The sequence below is a fragment of the Clinocottus analis genome, unplaced genomic scaffold (genome assembly GCF_023055335.1).
Source record: "Clinocottus analis isolate CAN_PGR_092001 unplaced genomic scaffold, fCliAna1.0.p SCAF_21, whole genome shotgun sequence".
Taxonomy (NCBI): domain Eukaryota; kingdom Metazoa; phylum Chordata; class Actinopteri; order Perciformes; family Cottidae; genus Clinocottus; species Clinocottus analis.
Window position 1 is genome coordinate 14,363,757 of NW_027175943.1, and position 25,388 is coordinate 14,389,144.

Here is a 25,388-nt window from a genome sequence, read left to right on the forward strand (position 1 = left end):
TGACGGGATGCATTTTCTGTCATTCAACTCTGTAAATGTAGTAAGTTTTCATTTATTAATCAAATGCTGGTTTAAAACCTTTCTGTAATATGATATCGTGTTACTTTTACCCGTACATCTTATCGACTGTGCTGCTTTATAGTATAAGGACACAGGGAGAGATTTGTTGTTTTTAATACACTGTGTGGACATTTTATTTATTAAACTGCACTGCAACTTGTATTCTCATTTTTGCTTTTAAACTGTATTTTTTAATGCATTTTAAAATGAATGTTCTTAATTGTTTTTAAAATTGTGTTTTCTTCTGCATTATGTTTTGATGCTTTTAATGGTTTTATGTGAAGCACTTTGAACCGTCTTCTTGTTGAAATGTGCTCTACAAATAAACTTGCCTATAAACACATTTTTTTGTCTAAACGTCCTTATCCATATCTAATCCATACCTATACATTCATTTTTACATGTATACTTGTAACCATGATGGCAGTATGAACAAAAAAGAAACGACATCCCCAACCTTCGGTCCTCGAGAGGAAGAAGATGGTCCCCTGCCATGAAAACCTTGTAAATAAAAAGTAAACCCAGATGTGCAGCAGCTCTTTAGGGCCGTGACATACATATTATTAATACACAACGGAGCCGCCACTAGGGGCGCTGTTTGCTACCTTTCTTCTGGGACGACAGACCACCGGAAGTGACCTGTCAAACGGAAAAGACTACTGGATGTCCAAGCTAGGTAGCTAAAAAAAACAACAACAGAGGATCCTCTTTTGTCTGCATGAACACGTCAAGCTGCTGCATCTAACGGCAGGAATCTCAGTGTAAGCAGGTAAGCTCAGTGACAACGCTCAGGTGTTGTATGTTCAGTGACGCTGCGTGTCTTTCTGACCAGCTAGCTCAGCTGAGTTGGCCAGCTTGAACGTTAGCTATGAAGCTACTCTGGCTTCATCTAAATGATGCTGTTTAAATTGTTGGTGGCTGTCGATGTCAGGATTATTTCGTACGTAGATGGAAGTCATGATGCTGCGACGTGGAAACAACATGGCTTGAATGTGTGTGTCAGGACTGTGTCCACTTCTGCTGTCGTAACGCTGTCGTCTTTTTTGCATTGCTTTGTGTGTTAAGTGTACTATAATGTGTAATATAATCACAAAAATACGCTCCTCTCGATAGCAGCCACGCTTCTAAGCTAATATGTTATGCTAATATGCTAAAAGTTAGCTAGCGTTAGCTCCTGTTTGTCAGCTGGCATGGGGTGTTGACATGTCACTAAATTAAAGATGGCGTGACACTCAACGCTGCATAGTTTGATAAAATGTACTAACGTTAAAGAAAATGGGAACGGAGCAGCAATGTCATTACTTCTCAGTTGCTTTTATATGACTCTCGCTGCATAAATGCCGGCCTGTGCATTGGTCATCTCGTCACTATTAAAGTGACTCCATGTAAAGTGTTTAGTTAGTTTGTTAGAGAGACACAGCAGCTGGATGTTACCCTCCCTTTCCCAGTTCAAATCAGCTGTGACGTTTGGTGATGCAGCACCAGGATCCCTCCCTGAAGTCAGTCTTGTATTGCATTCCTTCAAAAGAGGACGGGATGTGAAAGCAGAAATTAGTGCTTGAGACTTTGTATTGGAGGTGAAACCATCTTAACTTGATATTATGGCTTTAAACAGGCGACATTCTTATACCCCGCGGGTGAGTAACATGATCACTCAATATTGAATATCTCATTAGCACATCATTGTTTATTTAGTTTGATGCACCGCATTATTTACATTATGTCTAAACCTAATAAAAGGTTAGTGTCACTCACCATACAGTGGATGTAATATTCACTGTGCTGCATATCGAGTCCTCTATCGTGATCAGATAGAATGAGTCAGAATATATTTTGGATAACTCCAGATATCCTGTCGAGAAGACAACGTCTCTGTCCTTGTGTTTAACCCATCGACAAGCTTCTTTTTCCTCCAATAATCTGTAATAACATTCAATTTCGTTGACTGCACCGTCTCTTTTCTTCAGTCAGAAGGCTATAAAAAAGGTTCCTACCCAGATTTCTGCCCTGTGGTTGAAATGAAGCAGCGTGAATTCACATGTGCCTGCAGCTCCATAAAGGATTACACTGTACTCTGAATGAACATCTTTGTGTGAGCAAGGCAGGGATATGACTTGTTTATCAGGAAGTGTATTGTGGTCCATGACACATGACTGGTTGCATGAGTGTGCTCCTTTTCTTATACCCTCAAGACTCTTTTTGATTATAGACTATTTTTTATTCTTCATATTGCTCTTAATAGCTGAAACAGGGAGAATTAGGGGGCATTATTGTTAAACATAAAACAGTTTGCTTAGGTCTTTTGATTTAAATATTCCTACTAAACTGAGTCTATTTGACCAAGATGAAGAAATAAAAAGAGACAATGCCTCGGGAATTCTGAAATGTAAACAATACATTGTCTGGTAATGACCTCACCACTCATTTCCATTGGTAACCAACCTTCCTTTACTTTCTCTCCCCCATATTTCCTCATCCTTCCCCATACTTCTGCCTATCCGTGTTTCCCAAATCCTGCAGCTGACCAGCCAACTGATCAGCAGAATGAGCAGCACAGGAACCGTGGAGTCCACCAGACCTCCAAAGGTAGCTCACTTTACAACACGACCGGAATGGCTGGGAATAAACTAATTACCCCCAAGAGGGCATGATGACTCTCAGTCTGTCGTCTTGTCTCTGCTCCTCCTCTCCTAGATTGGCTCTATAGTGGAGGTGACGGGGAAGGGTCAGCGTGGTACTGTTGCCTATGTCGGTGCCACCCTCTTTGCCTCTGGAAAATGGGTGGGCGTCATACTGGATGATGCCAAGGGCAAGAACGATGGCACCGTGCAGGGGAAGCGCTACTTCACCTGTGAGGAAAATCACGGGATATTTGTCAGACAGTCCCAGGTTAGTGGCATGAATGGGATGTGTGATGGAGGATGGATGCCTGTGTGCTTTCATTAGTATGAAAAGTGGCAAAAGTTTCATCAGATGTTTGAGGAGCTTTTCCTATATTTCAGAATTTAAGATTACAAATGAACATTTGTTTGTTCCTGCTCTCATCCTTGTGTTGTCCTGATCACACTCACACTCATACACACACTCACACAGCTCCAGGTGGTGGAAGATGGCTCCGGCGCCACCTCCCCAGACACTCCTGAATCGGGCTCTTCAAAGATCCCAAGACAGAAAGGTGAATGAACGACAGCTGGGTTTAAAATTCACACTTTTTAAAGTCAATAATAATAACATGATAAAATATGTTAATTTGTTTCCTCCAGACATTCCTGAGACTCCCCGGACAACCAAGCAGGTAACTTTACCTGCACCTCACTGCTTTTTGTTCATCTTTTCTCAGTTTAGACATGTTTGAGTGTGTCGATGTCTTCAAAGATTGTTGGATTCCTTTGGAAGAGATGTTGCTTGTCACTGCACTCGACTTGAAGTTATTATGAGTGCTGATTTGCCTCTCGGCCTCTCTTTGTAGTGTTTTCCTTGCTTGATGTGCTTTGTTTCCTCCATATGTTCCTTTTCTATTCTGTAAAATGGGTTTCAATTTTTTGCCCCTCAGCCTTTGGGTTGACTTGTTTTTGTTTTTCTGAATACCATTTGCAGACACCTGTGAGCGTTAAGAAGGTAGAAATATTCAAATTCAACACATTTGCTTTTGGCCTTGGTTGTTTTTGATCACACTAACATGGCAACTCACCTCTGGTATGGACGCTTGCACGCAACATTAAGGCATCGCTTGTTGTTGATGATGTCATCGTCACTGTACTTACACTTGGTTTTCTGTGGCCGCACTTTATTTTGTATACCAGATGTCTGTTTGATCCTGGTGAAACTTCAACTGTTGTAGCATCATAATGGCACCTTTGACATTTCACCCGTCTTCACACGGTTGCATGAGTTGACATTATATTCTCTTTTATGGCTCGAGTTATCAAGATTAAATATTCTTTAAAATGGTGTTGATGGTGCATGCAGCTGTCAGAGCTATGATCAGTGGATGTGGACTAACCGTGGTATGATTCTGATGTGCTGCTAATCTCTTATCTTGCTTCACCATTGGATGTGTGTGTGCGAATATCCATGCGTGTGTGTGTGTGTGTGTGTGTGTGTGTGTGTGTGTGTGTGTGTGTGTGTGTGTGTGTGTGTGTGTGTGTGTGTGTGTGTGTGTGTGTGTGTGTGTGTGTGTGTGTGTGTGTGTGTGTGTGTGTGTGTGTGTGTCCATCCTTCCTTCTCCTCCTCCTCCTCCTCCTCCTCCTCTCCAGTCCTCTACCCGCCGCTCCGCCAAGGTGAGCTTGTCGACAGCAGACAGGGGAGGAAAACCGAGTGATTTAAAACTGCAGTTGATTCTGAAAAATGTTGTTTTGTTCCAACTTTGTGTGTGTGTGCGTCTGCTTTGCACGTTGGATCAAGGGCACTGCTTCAAATGATTGAACTCTTTCCAAACGCCATGCATTTTTGTGTCGTATGATAAGTGCATACTTGTTCTTAAACTGCAGTAGAGAAGACAAACAGGATCACACTAGTTTGATATGATGTACGATTGAGATTTAGAATAATGGAGTCTTCATAAAGCACAAGGAAGATCATTCTGAATAGTTTAAATAGTCCTTTGGTGATGTGCATAGTCAACTAATAGACATATTTATGTATTATATAGTTGACTCGTGAAGGCTACACAATGGGAGTTCAGGTTGTAGTTGCCGTAATAATAGGTCCAACTCTTTTATTGAACAGAATGTAAAAGCTGTAATTTCTGTTGAAGATGCATGTCATGTATTTATAACATATTTATCTATGCTATTTTGCATTTTAAGTAATGCAGTGTAATTATTTAGAGCTTTCCAAAACCCTTAAAACTATGATCAGAATGTGACTGAAGTCTTTTTTCTACAGCTGCTGGTACGGCTCTGCACTTGTATAAATGTCATAATACATTATAAAACAGCAGGATTGTAGTAAACAGCATGTGTACTTCAGAGCTACCACAGGGCTTCATTCTGTGTAGAGCAGCTGAGTTGTACAATCCTGTGAGAGTCTAACCGTCTCTGTGTCAGTGGAACACTCAGAGTCGTCTCTCACCGGCCACCTCGCTCCCCTCCCTCTTGGGACGTCGCTCCGGTCGCTCCAGCCTCATGGTACGATCCGTCATGTCAGGGCTGTCACTTCCCTGGGAGTGGTGATGTGTTTAGTCACTGGAAGCTGGTGGTTTGTTGTCCTTCGGTGCAGGTGAAGGAACTCAAAGTGGTGTCAGTGTGAGCGACATCTTTAGTGAGGGACACTGGGAGGTGAACTGTTTAGTGATGATAATTAAGCACATAAACTATAAGATGAATCCAGACGCACAGCATGTGACATGGGATGTTTTAATTTTTAATGTTGGGTGTGGTAAAAACACTGGTTTTATTGATTGATATTCAAAAACCTAAAGCCATGCTGTCTTCCCCTCTTCCTCTGTTTAATCCCACATCTCATCCCTCTTGCAAATCTCCTCCTCGTACCTGCCTCGGTCATCAGGCGTCTCGTGAGAGCCTGGCGTCCTCGCTGTCTGACGTCAGTGAAGCCGGCCTGCCCCCCCACCAGGGGGCGCTGGCGGCTCCCGTTGTACCTCAGCTCGGCGGGTCGCCTGCCGCCCCGAGCCCGGCCACTCCGAGCAAGGTGAGTCACTGACGACAAGAACAGACAAAGTTAGTGACCTGTAAATATAAATATATATATATATATATATAAATATATATATATATATATATATATATATATATATATATATAAATATATATATATATATATAAATATATATATATATATATATATATATATATATATATATATAAATATATATATATAAATATATATATATATATATATATATATATATATATATATATATATATATATATATATATATATATATATATATATATATGCCCATGACGTCGTCTATTGACATGGTATTACATCTCACAACTCATTACAAAAGCACAAAAGATCAGCGTGTGATAGTTCAGCCAGTATGCCCCATCTCCATCATTTAGGTTCTTTTACTCCACCATATTCTGCATTTTGACCCACTTCCTCCATGTTATGTTTGACCAGGTGGAACCTCTCAAGCAGGTAGAGTTTTCTAAAGGCTGCATGCTGGTGATACCTGGTCACCCTCGGCACACCTTTTCAATACTGGACCTGTTTTTTAACGTTGTCTCGATGAACTGTGTGGTGTTGTGCATGACCTAACTATCTGAGACACTCAATGAAATGCACCGTCGCGTTAATCTGCTCGGTGGTGAGGATGAACGTTAAAGTCAAGTGATGGGGAAAATAGTTAGCAAACTAATTTGGGGTAACTAAGATCACATGTATCATCATCTGGACTCTTTGGTGGTGGGACCGGATCATTGTTCTCCTGTTTGTTCACTGCATTAAGATAAATCTTGTTGCGTAAATGAAATCCAGGTAATCCTCCAGTTTAAGTCCTCTGATCGCAGCACATGTAACACGTCCTCTCCGCTTCTCCTCTGCGCCCGTACATCCTTCTCAGGACGAGGAATCCATGCGCGCTCAGGTCAAGGACCTGGAGGAGAAGGTGGAGACGCTGAAGATAAAGCGGAGCGAGGACAAAGTCAAGCTGAAAGATCTCGAGAAAGCCAAGATCCAGCTGGAGCAGCTCCAGGAGTGGAAGACCAAGATGCAGGACCAGCAGTCTGAGCTGCAGAAGCAACTCAAAGAGGCCAAGAAGGTTTAAATGAAAACACGATTACAAGAATACAAAGTGATTCATGTCATTCAAGCCAGCCAGAATGAAAGAAGCAGCTCTACTGTCCTCATATACGACTTTCTGAAGCTTTACTTCATGTCTCCATCCAGGATGCCCGTGAGGCCCAGGAGTCTAAAGACCACTACATGGAGGAGATGTCGGACACGGCGGACGCCATCGAGATGGCCACGCTGGACAAAGAGATGGCCGAAGAGCGAGCAGAGTCCCTGCAAGTGGAGGTGGACACACTGAAGGAGAAGGTGGAGGAGCTCTCCATGGACCTGGAGATCATTAGACATGAGATTTCAGAGAAAGGTTTGCACTTGACCCACTGAGGCTCCTGTATCATATCTATATATGCTCTGGTCTCTATTGTTCCCTCACTGTGTTGCGTTTCTTCTCCTGCAGGCTCAGATGGAGCTGCCTCGAGTTACCACGTCAAACAGCTGGAGGAGCAGAACGGCAGGCTAAAGGAGGCGTTGGTTCGGTCAGTCAAAGCACTTGCACCTCTGAAAACAGATCCATGAAGACCAGACCTGGAACTGTTTTTTTTGTAGTTTTGTCCATCAACGTTTTAGTCTGCGTGTTCCTTTCTCTCCTCAGGATGCGCGACCTGTCCACGTCAGAGAAGCAGGAGCATGTGAAGCTGCAGAAGCAGATGGAGAAGAAGAGCACTGAGCTGGAGACTCTGAGGACTCAGAAGGAGAAACTACAGGAGGAAGTCAAGCAGGCCGAGGCGACCATCGATGAACTCAAGGAGCAGGTAAAGAAGAGGAATGTGATCACAGGAATGAGGGGTTTTAGTTTCTGATGCTGCTCTGTGAGGGTTTCACTAAACTACACGAGAGAAACAAACGCTGTAAACAGAGGGGTTCAGGCTCGGGTACATTTAAAACTAGGACTGTGTTTGCTTGATCTCAGGATTTCACCGTAGAAATGTGCTTTGTGTTTGTGTAACCAGGTGGATGCTGCCCTAGGGTCAGAGGAGATGGTGGAGACTCTGACCGAGAGGAACCTCGACCTGGAGGAGAAAGTCAGAGAGCTGAGAGAAACCGTCACTGATCTGGTGTGTACAACAGCTTCATGATGCCTTCAGCATTAACACCACCAACCTGTCTATTTACAAACACATACAAACTAAGCAAGGATTCACAACTATGAATCTCATTCTAAGGTTCATTCGTACCAACACAATGATATAAGTACCAGACTGTGTTGAAGGATGTTGTCACTGAGAAGCGTTCCCTGACACAATAGGAGGCCATCAACGACATGAACGATGAGCTGCAGGAGAACGCCCGCGAGACGGAGATGGAGCTGAGGGAGCAGGTGGACCTGAGCGCAGCAAAGGTCAAAGAGGCTGAAAGAAGGGTGGAGGCCGCCCAGGAGACTGTAGCCGACTACCAGCAGACCATCAACAAATACAGAGAGCTCACCGCCGGCCTGCAGGTGGGAGGAGAACAGGGACGCTCAGGGGAATAACCCGAGGAGGCGACGAGCCGATGCCCTGACTCCGCATGTGCTTTTCCTCTGTGCTGCAGGAGGCCAACAGAGAGCTGATCAGCCAGCAGAGCGCCACTGCTGAAGTTCAACAACCGCCCGCTGAACTCTTTGACTTCAAGATCAAGTTTGCAGAGACCAAGGCGTATGCCAAGGTAGGACATCGTCGCGTGTTATCGTGCAGCAGTGATGAGTTCAGCAGTGTTACGTGTCAGCGTTTGATCTGTGCTTCCAGGCCATTGAGATGGAGCTGAGGAAGATGGAAGTGGTCCAGTCCAACAGACAGGTGTCGCTCCTCACCGCCTTCATGCCGGACTCCTTCCTCCGCCACGGTGGAGATCACGACTGTATTCTGGTCCTGCTGCTCATCCCCAGGCTCATCTGCAAAGTATGGAGCTGTGTGTGTGTGTGTGTGTGTGTGTGTGTGTGTAGTGGGAACATGTGTGTGCAAGCATTTTCTATTCCAGAATCTTGATTCCTGTTGTTACTGCTGTCGGTTGTTATAATGAAAGCTTCTGTGTGTGTGTGTGTGTGTGGTGCCCGGCAGGCTGAGCTGGTCAGTAAACAGGCCCAGGAGAAGTTTGACTTGAATGGCAGCTTGGCTCAGGGAACGGGGCTGCGAGGACCTCCAGGAGAGCAGCGCAGCTTTGCCTCAGGACTGGTGTACTCGCTCAGCCTGCTGCAGGCCACGCTGCACAAATATGAACAGTGAGCACGAACGCGTCCACTCCTCCTGCAGTATGGTTTCTCCAGAGTAGCAAACCTGTGACACTGTTCTCTCCTGCCAGGGCTCTGAACACCTGCAGCGTGGAGGTGTTCAAGCGCATGGGGACGCTCTACTCTGAAATGAACTTCCATGAGCGCTCTCTGGACTACTTCATCGACCTGCTGCATAAAGATCAGCTGGATGAGACCGTGCAGGTGGAACCTCTGACCAAGGCCATCAAGTACTATCAGGTACCCAACATTGTTTTATTGTAATATATTTATTATCATGATTTGTGCAAATCTTTTGCTGAAAGAATACCAGCAAGTTGATGCTTGTGGGTGCAACGCGTCTACTCAATGAAATAGACATTAAAACAGACATGTCATTTTAATTAATTATAATCTTTTCTCAAACAAAGTTTCTAACTTTATTTTGTCTTCCAGCAACTGTACAGCGTCCATCTGGCTGATCACACTGAAGACTGCACCGTGCAGCTGGCCGACCACATTAAGGTACCTGAAGCTCCTTCAGCTCCAACGATTGGGGAAGTTTTACTCTGAACCTGTTAAACTGTGGAACCAGTTCTGTCTCCAGACCTCTTTTCCCTGTTTGAGTCGTCGTAGGAACCTAAATTAATTACAATACTTGTGTTTATTGTATGTATTTGTTCAAGAAAGTCTTGGAAAAAAATGTATATCTGCAAAAAAAATCACTTTTAAAAGATATGTTGATGGTAACTATGAACATCCAGCATGATGTGAGCCAGATTCCCCAAAAAAGCCTCCTGGAGCGTCAATAAGACACCTTTATGGAAAGATTAGGACCTAAAGAATCAGAACCTGCAACAACAATCACAATAAAACAAAGTCTTGTCCTGTTAGGAAGAAGTTTCAGTCAAAACTGTGGTGTTTGGTTCAAAAATGGAAAAATTACGTATTTTATGTCAAAACATTGTCTGACATTTTATGCTGGGACTTAAAATGGCGCCGGGGGATTTTCACACGGTTTCGAAAAGCTTAATATTCTTTTTTCCCCTCCTACGAATATTCTCCCTATGATGAGCAAAGTATAACACACATGAGTATCCTCACTGATCCGTCCTCTCACCTGCAGTTCACCCAGAACGTCCTGGACTGCATGGGCGTGGAGGTGTCCCGCCTGCGGGCCTTCATGGCGGCGGGTCAGGAGAGCTCCGGCCTCGCCGTCCTTCTGAAGGACCTGGACACTTCCTGCTCCGACATCAAACAGTTCTGTAAGAAGATCCGCCGTCGCATGCCGGGAACAGACCTGGCTGGAGTTCCCGCTGCTCTCAGTTTTGGACCGCAGGTATGGGATGTAGAAAAAATACAAGATAGTCAATGTCTGTATGAGACTAAAGCAACTTGGAAGATTCCTTTTTGCGTCAGTAAAGGGATTGTTCAGAGTTATTAGACGGCTACCTCAGTAGATGCCGCTGTCTAAATACATGCACACACAGAAACGGCTCCACAGTACATACTTGACTACGTGTCTCCTGTGGAAGGTGTCCGAGTCGCTGACGGAGTGCCGGCGCCAGCAGACGCGCGTGGTGGCCGTGCTGCAGGAAGTGGCTGCGGCGGGCGCTCAGATGATCGCTCCGCTGGCGGAACAGGAAGGGCTCAACGCGCTCAAACTGGAGGACATCGCCTGCAAGGCTGTGGAGCAGGTAGCTAAGCTACAACGGTAGCATTCGCCTGAGCACTTGCAGCTCCACAGTAGAAATAAAGTACACAAACATTTCAATAGGGATTCCTGCTGTATTTAACTATTATATCATTGTGTTGGGTTGAAGCTGTTATTGTATTTATCTAAATCTTCACTCTCTTCTACAAGGTGTATGGCTCTCAAGGCCTGAACGGCCCAGAGTGTCTGCGCCAGTCCTGCAGCTCCATCATCGCCACCATGAACAAGATGGCCACAGCCATGCAGGAAGGAGAGTACGATGCTGACAAACCACAGGCCCCGGTAAGCCAAGGCGATTTCTGATGGATTAATGACATCATATATATAGAGAGCTGTCGTCCACCACGTCTTCTCTGCTCCAATTCTCACCATTTCATCCTCAGACTCATCCAGTGGAGATGAGAGCGTCCACCGTGAGGGCCGAGATGACCGACGCCGAGGGTCTAGGAGTTAAACTAGAAGACAGAGAGACCGTCATCAAGGAGGTCAAGAAGTCCCTGAAGATCAAGGTGACCCACTCAAAGCTAAACTCACTCAACTTTTCAGCGGTACAAAAGTCTGCTAGTTTGAAATGCAAAGAACCCGTAACGGAAAAGACACCGCTCCTCTTCCCAGGGCGAGGAGCTGAGCGAGGCCAACGTCCGTCTGAGCCTGCTGGAGAAGAAGCTGGACACCTCCACCAAAGACGCAGACGAGCGGGTGGAGAAGATTCAGACCAAGCTGGACGAGAACCTCGCCCTGCTGAAGAAGAAGGAGAAGTACGAGCGATGCAGAAGCAAACGGAAGAAATGAACGCATTCCATCACGCGTTCCCGCTCGCTCACCTTCCTCTCTCCTCTCCAGGGAGTTTGAGGAGACCATGGACGCCCTGCAGGCTGACATCGACCAGCTGGAGGCGGAGAAGGCGGAGCTCAAACAACGCATCAACAACCAATCCAAGATGACCATCGAAGGCCTGAGAGCAACGCCTGCCTCTGGAATCGCCTCCATCGTTCAGGGATCTGCAGGAGGTGAACTACTTTGTGGTGGCTTTCCGTACGCAGATTGAACTGCTGCCACTTTATGTTTGATAAACAGTCTGATTCAACCCTCTGGAATCACATTTTAACTGAGCCACAACTACTGCAGATAAATACTTGATAGTAATAGTTTTTCCTCTTGGTGGTGTACTATCAGTAAATACAGTATTCTTACCTGACTCATGGTCACAGAAAGACACACGGCCTCATGTAAAGACTTCTCTCCCCAGCAGGTCTGCCTCCATCTTCTGCTGGACCGGTGCAGGTGGTGGACTCTCCTCTCCTGCGGCAGCAGGTGGAAGCCCAGAGGCTCGGCATTAAACACCTCAAGAATGAAAACAACAGACTCAAGGTACAGCCGGGTTGGAGTTGGTGCTATTGTGCCAGCTGTGTGTGAAGTTTGGTATTATTGACTTAAGAGTTCGTCTTACTTGCAGGCGGAGAAGATGAGAGCCCAGCTGGCCTCCCTGCCTCCACTGTGCCCTCCCAAACTTCCCAAAGCGTCTAAAGAAAGCTGCATGCCACCAGACGGACTAAACACAGGCATCTACCGCAGGACTGACCAACTGCTGGCGACCCTGCTGAAGCTGAGTTCAGAAGTTAAAGTGGTGGACATCACAGGAAAGACTGCAGGTGTGTGTACTTGCATCTCAGCTATCAGACGTGTGTGTGTGTGTTTAGCAGAGTGTCCTGGTTCATTCGGTCTTCCCTCTCCTGCGTTTCTTCCAGTCAGTGCTGGTGCACAGCTGCTGGAGCAGACGGCTCGACTGCAGTACCTCAGCGACGCTCTGGACAAACTCAAGGTGACAACTTCAGACTCACACTCCCCTCACCATGTCAGTGAGAAGATTCTGAGAATATAACACATGTTGATTGTGTTGGTTTCAGGGAGAAGTAGCTGAGCATGTCGTCTCGAGTCAGGCTGGGGCGAAGGCTTCCTCTGACTTTGCCTCCTTCCCCGTGTCTGGTTTTGTTAAGGTAAAACATACAGTACATACGATCGCCATCACTTCCAGTAAGTCAAGACATGGCACATGTACAATGCTGACGTGTACATATTCGCGTGGTTCCCTAGGCCAAGGAAGAGAAGCATGGAGGGACTGTGTTTGTAGGTCGTGTTGCCATTCCATGCTCCCGGGGACAGGAGCAGGTCCACCGCCTCGTCCTGTCGCAGCAGCAGCTGCAGAAAGTGCACCGCCTCATGACCTGAGCACGCCATCAGCACGCCATCGTGATCGACAGTCCTTCAAATGCTTTTGCTCTCATTCCAGTTGTGTTATATTTATCTTTTTGCAGGTAATCATATCCAATAGTTTCAAAGTAAAGCCTATAGCACTAATGCAATCGAGGCACAGCAGTGACTTTATAGAGTGTAAAACTGGTGATGAGTGAAGTTTAACTGGATTTGACTCCAGAATGTCACATTTTGAAGGTCATGTTTTACTGAAACTGTTTGCAGCAATTTTACCAACTTTGGGAATAGAAGATAGCAATGTCACTTTACTGTACTCAACATTGATAATTTGTCCCTTTGAATCTTTTGTATTTGTAAGAATTCAGACAATAAAAGTATTTCACTTCAGAGCAAGAAGCCGAGTCAGTGAAATATATGTGTGGTCTAATATGAAGCCCACTGCCAGTTCATAAGTATATCGATGTCTTTGTATATAACAATTAATTGACATTTATTTCCACTACAATGTTCAAAGTCGTGTACACGGGGCATAAAGGAAATCACATCTTTACACCACACCTTCTGTGTGACAGTGAAAAGCATCAGAAGGCTCATTATTCTAGCACTGATTCATTTTAAAACAGTGTATCAGCTTTAATAGAACACAGTAGACATTTTATGTGCAGAATTAAAAACACCAGAACCACAAAAATTCAAATTCAAATAAAAAACAACCAATTTACAATGTAAGAAATGACCTGCATGTCATTCACTGAAATGAATTAAAACCTGAATGTGACTGACGTCATAACAATTAGTGGAACTCAACCATTCCTAATTTTTTTGTTTAGTAAAAACTACCTGCCGTAGTATTGGCCGTATTGGACATGGTGGCCGTAGTGGACATGTTGGACATATTGGCTGTGATTGGGATGGACGTATGGAGCGTAGTGGCGTCTGACATGTTGCCTCCTCATCACGTTCTGTAGGTGGTGGGAGTGGAACTCTGTGGAACATGAAGGAAATGTAAATAGGCTTTAAAAGCAGACGTGGCAGCTCAAAGACACACCGATGCATTATTCTCAAACACTTGCCATTTCTCAGGACGGGTGTTGGTAGGAGATATGCAATTGGCTGCAGATTGGTAAAGAAAGTAGGAGGCAGGGAATCGTTGGAGAAGTCTTCTCTGAAGCTGTAGTTTCGACTTGATGGGCGTCGCTCTGTAAGAGGAAGGTCAGGGTGGCGTTAGAGACGGACTGTTTTCTAAAATCACTTCTGCTGCAAGAACCTGACATTTAATTGTTGATGCCTCAAGATGACAGACAAGTTCTGCAATTAGAGTGAAGCTGGCAGACCTAAACACCTCGTAATGTCCAGTCCATAAAGATCATCAAAAAGAGATTTGACCCATATTTGCTAGCTCTTTAAATCAAACAAAATCAAAGTAATCTAAACCACATCATCCGTCTTACCTGCAGGTTTGTAATCTGCAATGACCGGCAGCACAGCAGCATTCTGAGTCGGCTCTAAGATAAGGAACACGTCAACCTAATTAAATGCATTATTCATAAATCACAGGGTTGCAGTACGTCTCCACTACAGTCACGTTGCCATAAAGTCACATTGACCTTTCACCTTCAAATTCTAATGAGTGAATTCTGAAATGTTGTGGACAACAAATGGTGTAGAAAAACACTATGATCCCATTATTGCAATAGGCCTATTGCTGTGTGTGCGTGTGTGTGTGTGTGTGTGTGTGATATTCCTCCTTACCCTGAACAGTCAGTGGCATAACACCCCAGGCCTGTGCAGAGTGCTCCAGCAGCAGGGAGGTTATCTTGCGGTGGGCGAGGGCGTTCCAGTGGACGCCGTCCCGAGTTCGATGTTGCAGAGAAAAGCGGAACTGGAAGTGGAGGTCCAACACGTCCATCCCATAGGCATCAGCCAGAGTACCGCTGAAGAAGTTGGCCTCAATCACATCGTAACGCAGGTGAGCAACTTTGTGCTCAATCTGAGGCCAGGGAGGAGAAGAGGAAAATGTTTTGAGGCTGGAAAAGCAGTCAGAACAAAGATTCTTATCCTTCAGACAGTGTGGAGAAAAAAAAAAGAGGTATAAACTACTTTTACACATGACTATGGTCTCTAGACAACCTTTCAGTTATAGAAATGCAACTCACTTTAGTGACTAGTTTGAACTCCACGATTCTCCTGCTGTGTGTTTGTTGTGAACATTTTAACTTCATCCATTATCATCCAAGTTTCACTTTAAAATGGCCGCTTTGACTGAATAGAGACAAATATAATATTACATGATGAATAAAAATGTAATTTTCTTGAGTTCAGTTTGTCCACCCGTCACATTGACATGACAGCTGCTTCGGAGGACAATCACTGCAGATTGAAAGAACGTATGCCTCAGTATTGATTACTTGATTCCCAGTAAGGTGAAATACTATTTTTTCTAAAGACTTTGACCAACAAGATCAAGTTTCCACTTATGTTGCAGGCGTTTGGCGACGCTGTACCTCTGGCACCAGGAAACCGCCTGTGATGGTCTCTCCTAAGGGCATGGTGAGGTTCCATATGGCCAGCGTTTCCTGAGGCAAAATCCCCTTCAGCTCAGCAAAAAATGTGTGGAGGTTCTCCCTATAGTCATTTAGCCCACTGGAGTTGTATCTACAAAACAGATGCAAGTAAACAAGCGATGACAGAATCCCTATAAACAAACAAAGAGTTCAGTGACACCTTCAACCAGGGAACAGATCAGGCAAACCTTTTATAAAATCGAGCTGCTAGTTACTCCTTCACCCACCCACCTGGAAATATCCCAAACACAGGAGTTGAAGATGATAACATCAGGTTTCAACCCCGTGCGAAGGTCCTCCAAGATGCTTTGCATGTAGGGAGAGTAAACCCGCGTCACAAAGTAGAAGCGGACTAGATGGTGGGCGGACTGGAACTGGCGAACCTCCTTGTACCCGGTCCCATTATGCATTCTGTTCAAAGAGCCTCCTTCCACCAGGCTGTCCTGCTCAAAACTCTGCTCTCCCTGAAAGAGAAAAACATGGGTGAGACAGGAAAACAGCAGGAGGGATACACACGCTACCAGCACGGGGAAAAAGAAATGCATTTGAATAAAGTATGCTCTGAGAAGTTGTGGCGTGTGGTTTGGGCTCAGGGAGCAGTGTCAGAAGAGGCCTAGCTGTCTTCAGCTGTGACTAATTGTGTTTCTCCCCGTCATGAACAGCAGTAGGGATAAAGGGCCGAGTCACAGTCTACAAGACCGCCAGAGACACAGTCCGGTGAAGACCACAAGCGCTACGACTAGGCGGGCATGGAGTGATGACCTAAATAAAACCATTGAGTACCACAATACCAAGTGTGCTGGCACAGTTGTTCAGTGGGAGAGTCACAGGAGCAAGTTAAACAAGTCTAGTGATGTTCCAAGTTGAGATGTTGTAGTTTCCAAGATCACAGCTTGTAATCATAATGATATTAAAGTAGTGATCACAAAGATGTTCATTTAAATAGTTGTCAGCGTGTGTCTGCTGCCAAAGAAGGTAACACAATGACGATCGAGCCTTTATCCCACCGATGAAAGTATTGCAATATTTGTATTTTTGCAGTATTACAAACCATCTGTAATGATATTCCCAGGGGAAAACAATGTCTTACAGTTTCCACTGTTGACACACCAAAAATGGTGACTATAGGATTTCATACTTGGTTCATGTATTGTCCAGACTGCTAAACTCTAAGCACCATTCCTTTGTATTCACTCTATAGGCAATCTAAAGCAACCAGGACTGAAATCTGAAGGATCGCCTCTTTAAACAAAACCGTTGTGTTATCTATTTGTTAACGTGAACACTTGCCTTGCACTTCAGTTGACTGTTGGTCAGATACTTTTCCTTCTGCAAGAGCAGAACCAGGTCCTTATACACACCCCTCTGAACTGTGGTGCAATACAGACAGCATTAAACATGCACTCGCAACGCTAAATGATTGAATTAACATGCAGGCAATTTAAGAGCCATGATGCTTTTTTTTTTTTACTATGAAATGGGCTTAAAATAAATATTTTCTGATAACTTCGGTTGCTACTCACTGGAGTCCCCCAGCACCACAACACACTTGTTGTGCAGCAGCTGGCTGGCTTGCTGGTGGCTCACACAGTTCATCATCTCCTGAAACATAATTAAAAAACGTCTGTTTTCATTCAGACACAGTGAGAGGGACATGTCAATTTACTCTTGAAACACGAAGGCATACCGCAGCTAGGTGGTGCTACTAATGTTAAGTTAACATTACAGGACTTCTTGGCCATTACTAGTAACTTTAATGGTGGCTAAGACACTCTAAATGCTTAGTTAATTATTTAGTGTTAGTTGAGAGTTAAGACAGCACACTAGTAAACTAGCCTCAGTCTTTAAAAAATACATATAAGCAATAAATTATAACACATAACGTTACTTACCAGTTGAACTTAGGAAGTTGAAGCTAAAGTTAGCTAAATAGCTAACCGTGCTACTAATGTTAGTTAACATTACAAGACTTCTTGGCCACAACTAGGAACTTTAATGGGGACTAAGACACTTTAAATGCTGATAACACTAGTTAATTATTTAGTGTTGGTTAAGAGTTAAGATAACACAGTAATAAACTGGCCTCAGTCTTTAAAATAAATCACATAACGTTACTTACCAGTTGAACTTAGGCAGTTGAAGCTAACGCTAGCTAGCTAGCTAACCTAGACGTGTTAAACTGCAACAGCTTCATCAACCGAGTTCAGTTTTAAAGGTGTTTGACAACTCGAAGTTTTGGTTCCCGATTCATTTTTTAACCTCAACTTAAAAGTAACTTTAAAATATTAAATGCTTTACTTACTCCACTCTGTCTTTAATTTATTCCGTCAACCACAGGTGTCTCCTTTCACAACGCGTTCAAGAACGATCGGGAATGTGGACGCTTTCGTTTGCGCTTTGAATCTCGCGAAGTTCTTCTTCTTCACGGTTTATCGTCGGTCGACAAACAACTCTCGCGAGATTAACTTGATAAAACGAGCTACATTGAGATGTGGTTTGATTGACCTTTCCCTGTTTAGTAATAATGAAAGTATAAAGTGCGCGCGCAGCAGTTTTAAGCCGAGTGTCCTGGTTCATCCATCTTCCATTGGACAGTACACTGGCAGGGCGGTGCTGTGTGTGTGTGCGTGTGTGCGTGTGCGTGTGCGCGTCTAAATAGACTGAATTCTCTGCAGGTCCTACAGTCACTAAAGGAGCTAAACAGAGCTTATGTTGACACACATAGTAACTTTACACTTTCAAAGTCATAGAAAAAGAACAACAGGTATTAAAGAAACGTATTAACGTTGTATAACCTTATATACTTGAGGAGGTTGGGCCACAACACCTTGCAAAACGTATATTAGTTACTGACAGTGAGGAAAAGCATTTTTTAATTTCATGCACTAAAGTTGAAATTAAAATACAGATGCACTTTTTCCTCCACAAATATAACTTATCTACATGTGCATGCACAGCAATAGACATACAGTTAAAAACAGGGAACAACAGTGAACAATCATTCAACTACTATACACTATGTGAGACATCTTAAAGCAGAGAGTAGCTGCTCTCCATGTTTCAGTCTGATTCAATAACTCATAAAGTCATCTGTAACCACAAGAGGGCGAACACACTGACAGCAGTTATAAGAGACCAGGTTGGATGTTGAATGAGTATGACAGTCGCAGTGATGATGTAATGAAGGTACAAATGTGAAGCACAGGTAATAATAAAACAACAGTCTGTTTATTTTGTCATTATTTATTGCATCGTGATGAACACATGCTCACTCTTCCATGGAGGAATGTTTGGTTCTAAAATGACACAAATAAAACAAAACAAAAATACACAGTATGAAATACATCTGTAGCAATAAGCAGTTAATTAACAAAGACACAGGTAACTGGAGCTAAACGTATGGTTTACATACATACATACATACATACATACATACATACATACATACATACATACATACATACATACATACATACATACATACATACATACATACATACATACATACATACATACATACATACATACATACATACATACATACATACATACATACATACATACATACATACATACATACATACATACATACATACATACATACATACATACATACATACATACATACATACATACATACATACATACATACATACATACATACATACATACATACATACATACATACATACATACATACATACATACATACATACATACATACATACATACATACATACATACATACATACATACATACATACATACATACATACATACATACATACATACATACATACATACATACATACATACATACATACATACATACATACATACATACATACATACATACATACATACATACATACATACATACATACATACATACATACATACATACATACATACATACATACATACATACATACATACATACATACATACATACATACATACATACATACATACATACATACATACATACATACATACATACATACATACATACATACATACATACATACATACATACATACATACTAAACTCATATATCCATGAGTTTACATACATACTGCCATCTGCTGGTAGAAGGTAACCTTTACTCTGGTCTCCTCATGCAGGCTCCGCTCTGTGTTCACTCAAGAAACAGCACAATAAGATGGAAATACACACACACACACACACACACACACACACACACACACACACACACACACACACACACACACACACACACACACACACACACACACACACACACATACATATATATTGAAGAGATACAGAGTTAAACCATGTTCCATCGCAGGGTTAAGACCAACTGTGTTGCATTAAACAATGTAACGATTAATTAAAAGGTTGATTCTTCATGTGTACATATATACATGAGTATTAAACTGTCTGCAGTCTCTACTGTTGCCAACATATCCAGGGTTTAATTATTAATATATTGATTAATTATTGTTCTTCTAACATTACCCTTCTATGTGTTTGCATCATAGAAGACTGTAAATACGAATATTTTGTTCATTCTTTTATTTTGACATGAAAATAATCGTCTCGTATTAAACAAATAGTTTTTTTAATCACAGACTATAGTAAAATATTCCTGTGATAATAATTTGCAGATCCTTTTTTCTGTAAAAGTGAAACTTAAGGAAACGGCCTGAAGTAGAAGAGCACCCTAAAAGGGGGAGGAGCCACCAGGAGTATATAAAGCAGTGAGCAGGGTGTCATCTCATCATCTTTTCTACCCATCCCACCAGACTGCAGCTCATCGTCCATTAACGTCTCAGGTAAGATCAGAAACTACAACTCACTGTCAGATGCTTCATACTGTGCACATGTACATGTGTTCGTCTTCCTCAATGCTGTTGCAGACCAGTGATGGCAGCAGCAGCCTTGTCAGGGAGCAGAGTGGCTGGTGGCCTGTACTTCCTCTTCACTCTGCTGTGTCTGCTTTGCCTCGCAAGCTCACAGTCAGACAACCTGGTAATTATATTGCTGTGACTCCTCATGTATTTGCACCAACTTCCTGTTTGTCCTGCATGTTTCTATGTGCAGTCATATGAGCAGATCTGCCAGAGCTGCTGTCATGCTGAGGCTGTTATGTCCACACATGTAACTGCTGCTTGATTCTCACGCTTTGCAGAAGAATCTCAAAGCAGACATTCAGAAAGTGGATCAGAACATCGAGAAGATGAAGGTGAGTCAGTCAGTTTCCTCACAAAGAGCTTAGAGCAACGTCTGTGAGGAGAGAACTGTTGTTCATGACGCCATGTCAGTAACTGGTTTTAATGTCCCCCTTCAGGCAAGAATGGCCACGTTTTCAGAGCTCATGGATGTGTATGAAGGGTTCAGTGAACCAATGATGGCATTGCTGGAGAAATTCGTGAAAGCGTCACCTGAAGACATCGGGCCAATAAAGGAAGTTCTGGACAGAGCCAAGAGCGTCATGGAGCACACCAACACCTGGGTCCATGAGCAGACCGAGAGGTTTGATGCAGGTTTAGCTGAACTGGAAGCAGAACATGGATACACTAAGAATTGTCTCAAAGCCTTTGAGGAGTATCAAGCTCAACAGTGACGTCCATGTCAGTCAACGTCTCTACTGTGTCTCTGATGTTGCATCTGTTGGTCTTTATTTCTTTGTCTTCAAACCATGGATTCATTTGAACTTGTTATTATACAATGTGTGAAGTAGAAACAATGTTTGAATGCAAAATAAATCAACATAAACCTCAATACTTCTGCTAAAGTCAAACATGAAGGCAACTCAAGTGATTTGTTTGTTTTCTTAAATCTGTTTTCCTGAACAATACTTTCTGACAATAAATTGTGAAATTAAACTTTTGCATCAGAATGAAATTAAGTGTACAACCCAAATAAATCCATCAAAGGATATTGGAGTTATGTGATGTCTTCTTTTCTTCAACTCTCAAACATCCGGTCCAGAGTTCTGGTTCAGGTGTGTTTGATGTTCATTGCTTGTGGAGCTCATGAGGCTGCGAATACAGCAGCAAAGACATGAAGATGCTGAAAAGAAACTTGCAGAAACGCGACAGAGCAAAAGAATCTTGCAGCCAGATCTGAGTCCTTTCATCCACTTTAATCACACTTTTAATCATAAAGGTCTTCAGACTGCCTGTGTAGATTATGAATATTCATCTTTCATCCCAAACACACACACGTTACACATATTAAACATTGAAATATTAAAACGTATTATTTATTTCTTCATACAGGTGAAGTAACATTCTTCCACAAACAACAACGTCCTCTAAAATGTTGCTTTAGTCATGCAAGTTTATCTCTGTGCTTTCAGGACTCTTTAGTCTAAATAGTGTTTGATCACAGACACGTGATGCGGTTTGATCCAGATGACACGAAGGTGACGCTCAGCCTGTGATTGATCAAGCATGACAATAAAAAAAGAAGCAGTAGAAATATAAATACGTGCACAAACAGTACTTGTGTCTTTTAACCTGCTTTACAAAAACAATGAACATTCGTAGTTCTACTTTCAGTTGAAGAGTCGACTGTGAGTGCTCTTGTTCACACACTCACACACACACACACACACACACACACACACGCACACACACACACACTCACACATGCAGTGTTTAACAATGAAATCAGGGAGTGTCTATTCCATCCAGTTGAACCCAGTGCAAACAGACAGTGTGTGTGTGTGTGTGTGTGTGTGTGTGTGTGTGTGTGTGTGTGTGTGTAATGTACCTTATGCATCTGATGGTTTTCATGCACAATTTTGATGAATATTTCATGTTTCATTTGTTTTTCTGATCACTGTCAGCGTGCATGCACTCACATCTTCTTGTGTTTTCTTTGCAGCGATAATGAGCGATAATGATCAATATGAAAACCTTCAATAACGTCGATTTGTTCCAGTTTTCCACTGAAATAATAAATGTGTGTTGGTGTCAGTATACACGTGATCCTCCTCCGTGAGCGCTTTGTTCTTCATGCATGTAAACAATCATCTAAACTAATCAAGTGTAAACAGAGACCCGTCTGCTGGCTGCAGACCAGTAACCCAGCAGGACCAGAACCCAACATCCTGTTAGTAACCCAGCAGGACCAGAACCCAACATCCTGTCAGCTACCCAGCAGGACCAGAACCCAACATCCTGTCAGCTACCCAGCAGGACCAGAACCCAACATCCTGTCAGCTACCCAGCAGGACCAGAACCCAACATCCTGTCAGCTACCCAGCAGGACCAGAACCCAACATCCTGTCAGCTACCCAGCAGGACCAGAACCCAACATCCTGTTAGCTACCCAGCAGGACCAGAACCCAACATCCTGTCAGTAACCCAGCAGGACCAGAACCCTACATCCTGTTAGTAACCCAGCAGGACCAGAACCCAACATCCTGTCAGCTACCCAGCAGGACCAGAACCCAACATCCTGTTAGTAACCCAGCAGGACCAGAACCCAACATCCTGTTAGTAACCCAGCAGGACCAGAACCCAACATCCTGTCAGCTACCCAGCAGGACCAGAACCCAACATCCTGTTAGTAACCCAGCAGGACCAGAACCCAACATCCTGTCAGCTACCCAGCAGGACCAGAACCCAACATCCTGTTAGTAACCCAGCAGGACCAGAACCCAACATCCTGTCAGTAACCCAGCAGGACCAGAACCCAACATCCTGTCAGCTACCCAGCAGGACCAGAACCCAACATCCTGTTAGTAACCCAGCAGGACCAGAACCCAACATCCTGTCAGTAACCCAGCAGGACCAGAACCCAACATCCTGTCAGTAACCCAGCAGGACCAGAACCCAACATCCTGTTAGTAACCCAGCAGGACCAGAACCCAACATCCTGTTAGTAACCCAGCAGGACCAGAACCCAACATCCTGTCAGCTACCCAGCAGGACCAGAACCCAACATCCTGTTAGTAACCCAGCAGGACCAGAACCCAACATCCTGTCAGCTACCCAGCAGGACCAGAACCCAACATCCTGTTAGTAACCCAGCAGGACCAGAACCCAACATCCTGTCAGTAACCCAGCAGGACCAGAACCCAACATCCTGTCAGCTACCCAGCAGGACCAGAACCCAACATCCTGTTAGTAACCCAGCAGGACCAGAACCCAACATCCTGTCAGTAACCCAGCAGGACCAGAACCCAACATCCTGTCAGTAACCCAGCAGGACCAGAACCCAACATCCTGTCAGTAACCCAGCAGGACCAGAACCCAACATCCTGTTAGCTACCCAGCAGGACCAGAACCCAACATCCTGTCAGTAACCCAGCAGGACCAGAACCCAACATCCTGTCAGCTACCCAGCAGGACCAGAACCCAACATCCTGTCAGTAACCCAGCAGGACCAGAACCCAACATCCTGTCAGCTACCCAGCAGGACCAGAACCCAACATCCTGTCAGTAACCCAGCAGGACCAGAACCCAACATCCTGTTAGCTACCCAGCAGGACCAGAACCCAACATCCTGTCAGTAACCCAGCAGGACCAGAACCCAACATCCTGTCAGCTACCCAGCAGGACCAGAACCCAACATCCTGTTAGTAACCCAGCAGGACCAGAACCCAACATCCTGTCAGCTACCCAGCAGGACCAGAACCCAACATCCTGTCAGTTACCCAGCAGGACCAGAACCCAACATCCTGTCAGCTACCCAGCAGGACCAGAACCCAACATCCTGTTAGTAACCCAGCAGGACCAGAACCCAACATCCTGTCAGCTACCCAGCAGGACCAGAACCCAACATCCTGTTAGTAACCCAGCAGGACCAGAACCCAACATCCTGTCAGCTACCCAGCAGGACCAGAACCCAACATCCTGTTAGTAACCCAGCAGGACCAGAACCCAACATCCTGTCAGCTACCCAGCAGGACCAGAACCCAACATCCTGTCAGCTACCCAGCAGGACCAGAACCCAACATCCTGTTAGTTACCCAGCAGGACCAGAACCCAACATCCTGTCAGCTACCCAGCAGGACCAGAACCCAACATCGTGTCAGAACAACAGTACGGCTCGTGAGGGGAGGGAGCAGAGCACCAGATCGACTGGCAGCTTCTCCCAGAGGAGGTTCTTCTATGTTCATTTAAAGAAGTGAACTTCATGCATGTTTTCTTTTGGACAGTGAGGTGAGGAGCTCCATACGGCTCTCGTCACGTGTTTGAAGTGTTGTTCTAAAATGCAAAGTACTTGAAGGAAACACAGCGACTGCGCTCTACTGCTCTGCTCCCACCTCAAACTATCTGCTGTCATGTGAATCACTGTCATCCGGAGCCGGGGGTTTGAATCTGAGGAAGATGAGCACGGCTCTGAGGAAGGTTTGAACTCAAATCTTATTCTGTAGTTTGTAAATCCTTCAGACAGAAAGCTCAGGGTGCATCTCTGCTTCTGCTGCCACACAGACGCAGAGGAATGTCCCTTTAAAAAGACAGAAAGAAAGACAGAAAAGTAGACTCTGTGTCTCTATGCAGGACTGGACATCTTGTACTTGTAACATCTTTCTGTGTGTGTGTGTGTGTGTGTGTGTGTGTGTGTGTGTGTGTGTGTTCAGAGCAGCCTCCCCAGCACCACCCCCTCTCTGCTCCTGGCTTCTCCTCTGAGGATCTCCAGGAAGCCCAGTTTGGTCAAGAACTCCAGCCGGTGACGGTCTGTGGGCTGCACCTCGCAGAACACACCCTGAGACCCTGCACACACACACACACACACACACACACACACACACACACACACACACACACACACACACACACACACAGGAAAGAAACGGTCATCCAACATGTTACGCTCAAATGTGTCACACGAAACTAAAAGCTCAAACAAATTGTTGTAAGAAAAACGCATTAACTCTTAATCAGTTACTGTTCTGTTGTGTTAATTCAT

The 25,388-nt window shown here is 44.1% G+C and overlaps 3 protein-coding genes across 8 annotated transcripts in view; 1 reads left to right on the plus strand and 2 right to left on the minus strand.

Annotated features, from left to right (window-relative positions):
* The first annotated feature begins 694 nt into the window (after window positions 1-694).
* LOC137792026 (dynactin subunit 1-like) lies at window positions 695-13,316 on the plus strand. Of its 4 annotated transcripts, none has more exons than XM_068587393.1 (30): window positions 695-829; window positions 2,581-2,646; window positions 2,755-2,949; window positions 3,154-3,235; window positions 3,324-3,355; window positions 3,658-3,678; window positions 4,317-4,340; window positions 5,569-5,709; window positions 6,590-6,787; window positions 6,916-7,120; window positions 7,214-7,292; window positions 7,409-7,568; window positions 7,767-7,871; window positions 8,063-8,254; window positions 8,347-8,460; window positions 8,541-8,693; window positions 8,853-9,013; window positions 9,094-9,262; window positions 9,458-9,526; window positions 10,128-10,340; window positions 10,537-10,698; window positions 10,866-10,997; window positions 11,099-11,224; window positions 11,331-11,473; window positions 11,559-11,725; window positions 11,965-12,086; window positions 12,172-12,367; window positions 12,464-12,537; window positions 12,623-12,712; window positions 12,810-13,316. In XM_068587393.1, exons 2-30 carry the CDS (start codon window positions 2,605-2,607, stop codon window positions 12,942-12,944), a joined length of 3,702 nt encoding a protein of 1,233 aa, XP_068443494.1. In that variant the 5' UTR covers window positions 695-829; window positions 2,581-2,604; the 3' UTR covers window positions 12,945-13,316. The 4 variants fall into 4 exon arrangements, with proteins under 4 accessions (XP_068443494.1, XP_068443495.1, XP_068443496.1 ...); XM_068587394.1 differs by having other exon boundaries at window positions 11,968-12,086; XM_068587395.1 differs by lacking the exon at window positions 4,317-4,340.
* A 221-nt stretch (window positions 13,317-13,537) lies between these two features.
* fam113 (family with sequence similarity 113) lies at window positions 13,538-17,997 on the minus strand. 2 transcript variants are annotated; one of them, XM_068587397.1, is made up of 9 exons: window positions 17,796-17,997; window positions 17,017-17,095; window positions 16,784-16,863; window positions 15,725-15,957; window positions 15,434-15,584; window positions 14,682-14,919; window positions 14,381-14,434; window positions 14,003-14,128; window positions 13,538-13,914 (listed from the first exon to the last, which is right to left on the minus strand). In XM_068587397.1, the coding sequence occupies exons 2-9, from the start codon at window positions 17,090-17,092 to the stop codon at window positions 13,766-13,768; spliced, it is 1,107 nt and encodes a 368-aa protein (XP_068443498.1). In that variant the 5' UTR covers window positions 17,093-17,095; window positions 17,796-17,997; the 3' UTR covers window positions 13,538-13,765. The 2 variants fall into 2 exon arrangements, with proteins under 2 accessions (XP_068443498.1, XP_068443499.1); XM_068587398.1 differs by lacking the exon at window positions 17,796-17,997 and adding an exon at window positions 17,613-17,728.
* Window positions 17,998-21,590: 3,593 nt separating this feature from the next.
* The window catches only part of si:dkey-183c6.8 (protein O-GlcNAcase), a 19,293-nt gene continuing 15,495 nt past the window's right edge, over window positions 21,591-25,388 (minus strand). For both annotated transcript variants that reach the window (XM_068587626.1, XM_068587627.1), the window contains exon 17: window positions 21,591-25,192. In XM_068587626.1, the coding sequence (XP_068443727.1) occupies window positions 25,056-25,192 (137 nt within the window). In that variant the 3' untranslated portion in view covers window positions 21,591-25,055. The remainder of the gene's footprint in view (window positions 25,193-25,388) is intronic.

Excerpts from the sequence above, each read along its gene's own strand:
- LOC137792026 (XM_068587393.1), top strand. The coding sequence starts at position 2,605 with ATGAGCAGCACAGGAACCGTGGAGTCCACCAGACCTCCAAAG. Across the intron at positions 11,726-11,964 it reads CGTTCAGGGATCTGCAGGAG|CAGGTCTGCCTCCATCTTCT; the intron begins GTGAACTACTTT and ends TTCTCTCCCCAG. Across the intron at positions 12,368-12,463 it reads CATCACAGGAAAGACTGCAG|TCAGTGCTGGTGCACAGCTG; the intron begins GTGTGTGTACTT and ends CGTTTCTTCCAG.
- fam113 (XM_068587397.1), bottom strand. The coding sequence starts at position 17,092 with ATGATGAACTGTGTGAGCCACCAGCAAGCCAGCCAGCTGCTGCACAAC. Across the intron at positions 15,585-15,724 it reads TGTGTTTGGGATATTTCCAG|ATACAACTCCAGTGGGCTAA; the intron begins GTGGGTGGGTGA and ends TCTGTTTTGTAG. Across the intron at positions 14,920-15,433 it reads GCGGTTTCCTGGTGCCAGAG|ATTGAGCACAAAGTTGCTCA; the intron begins GTACAGCGTCGC and ends CCCTGGCCTCAG.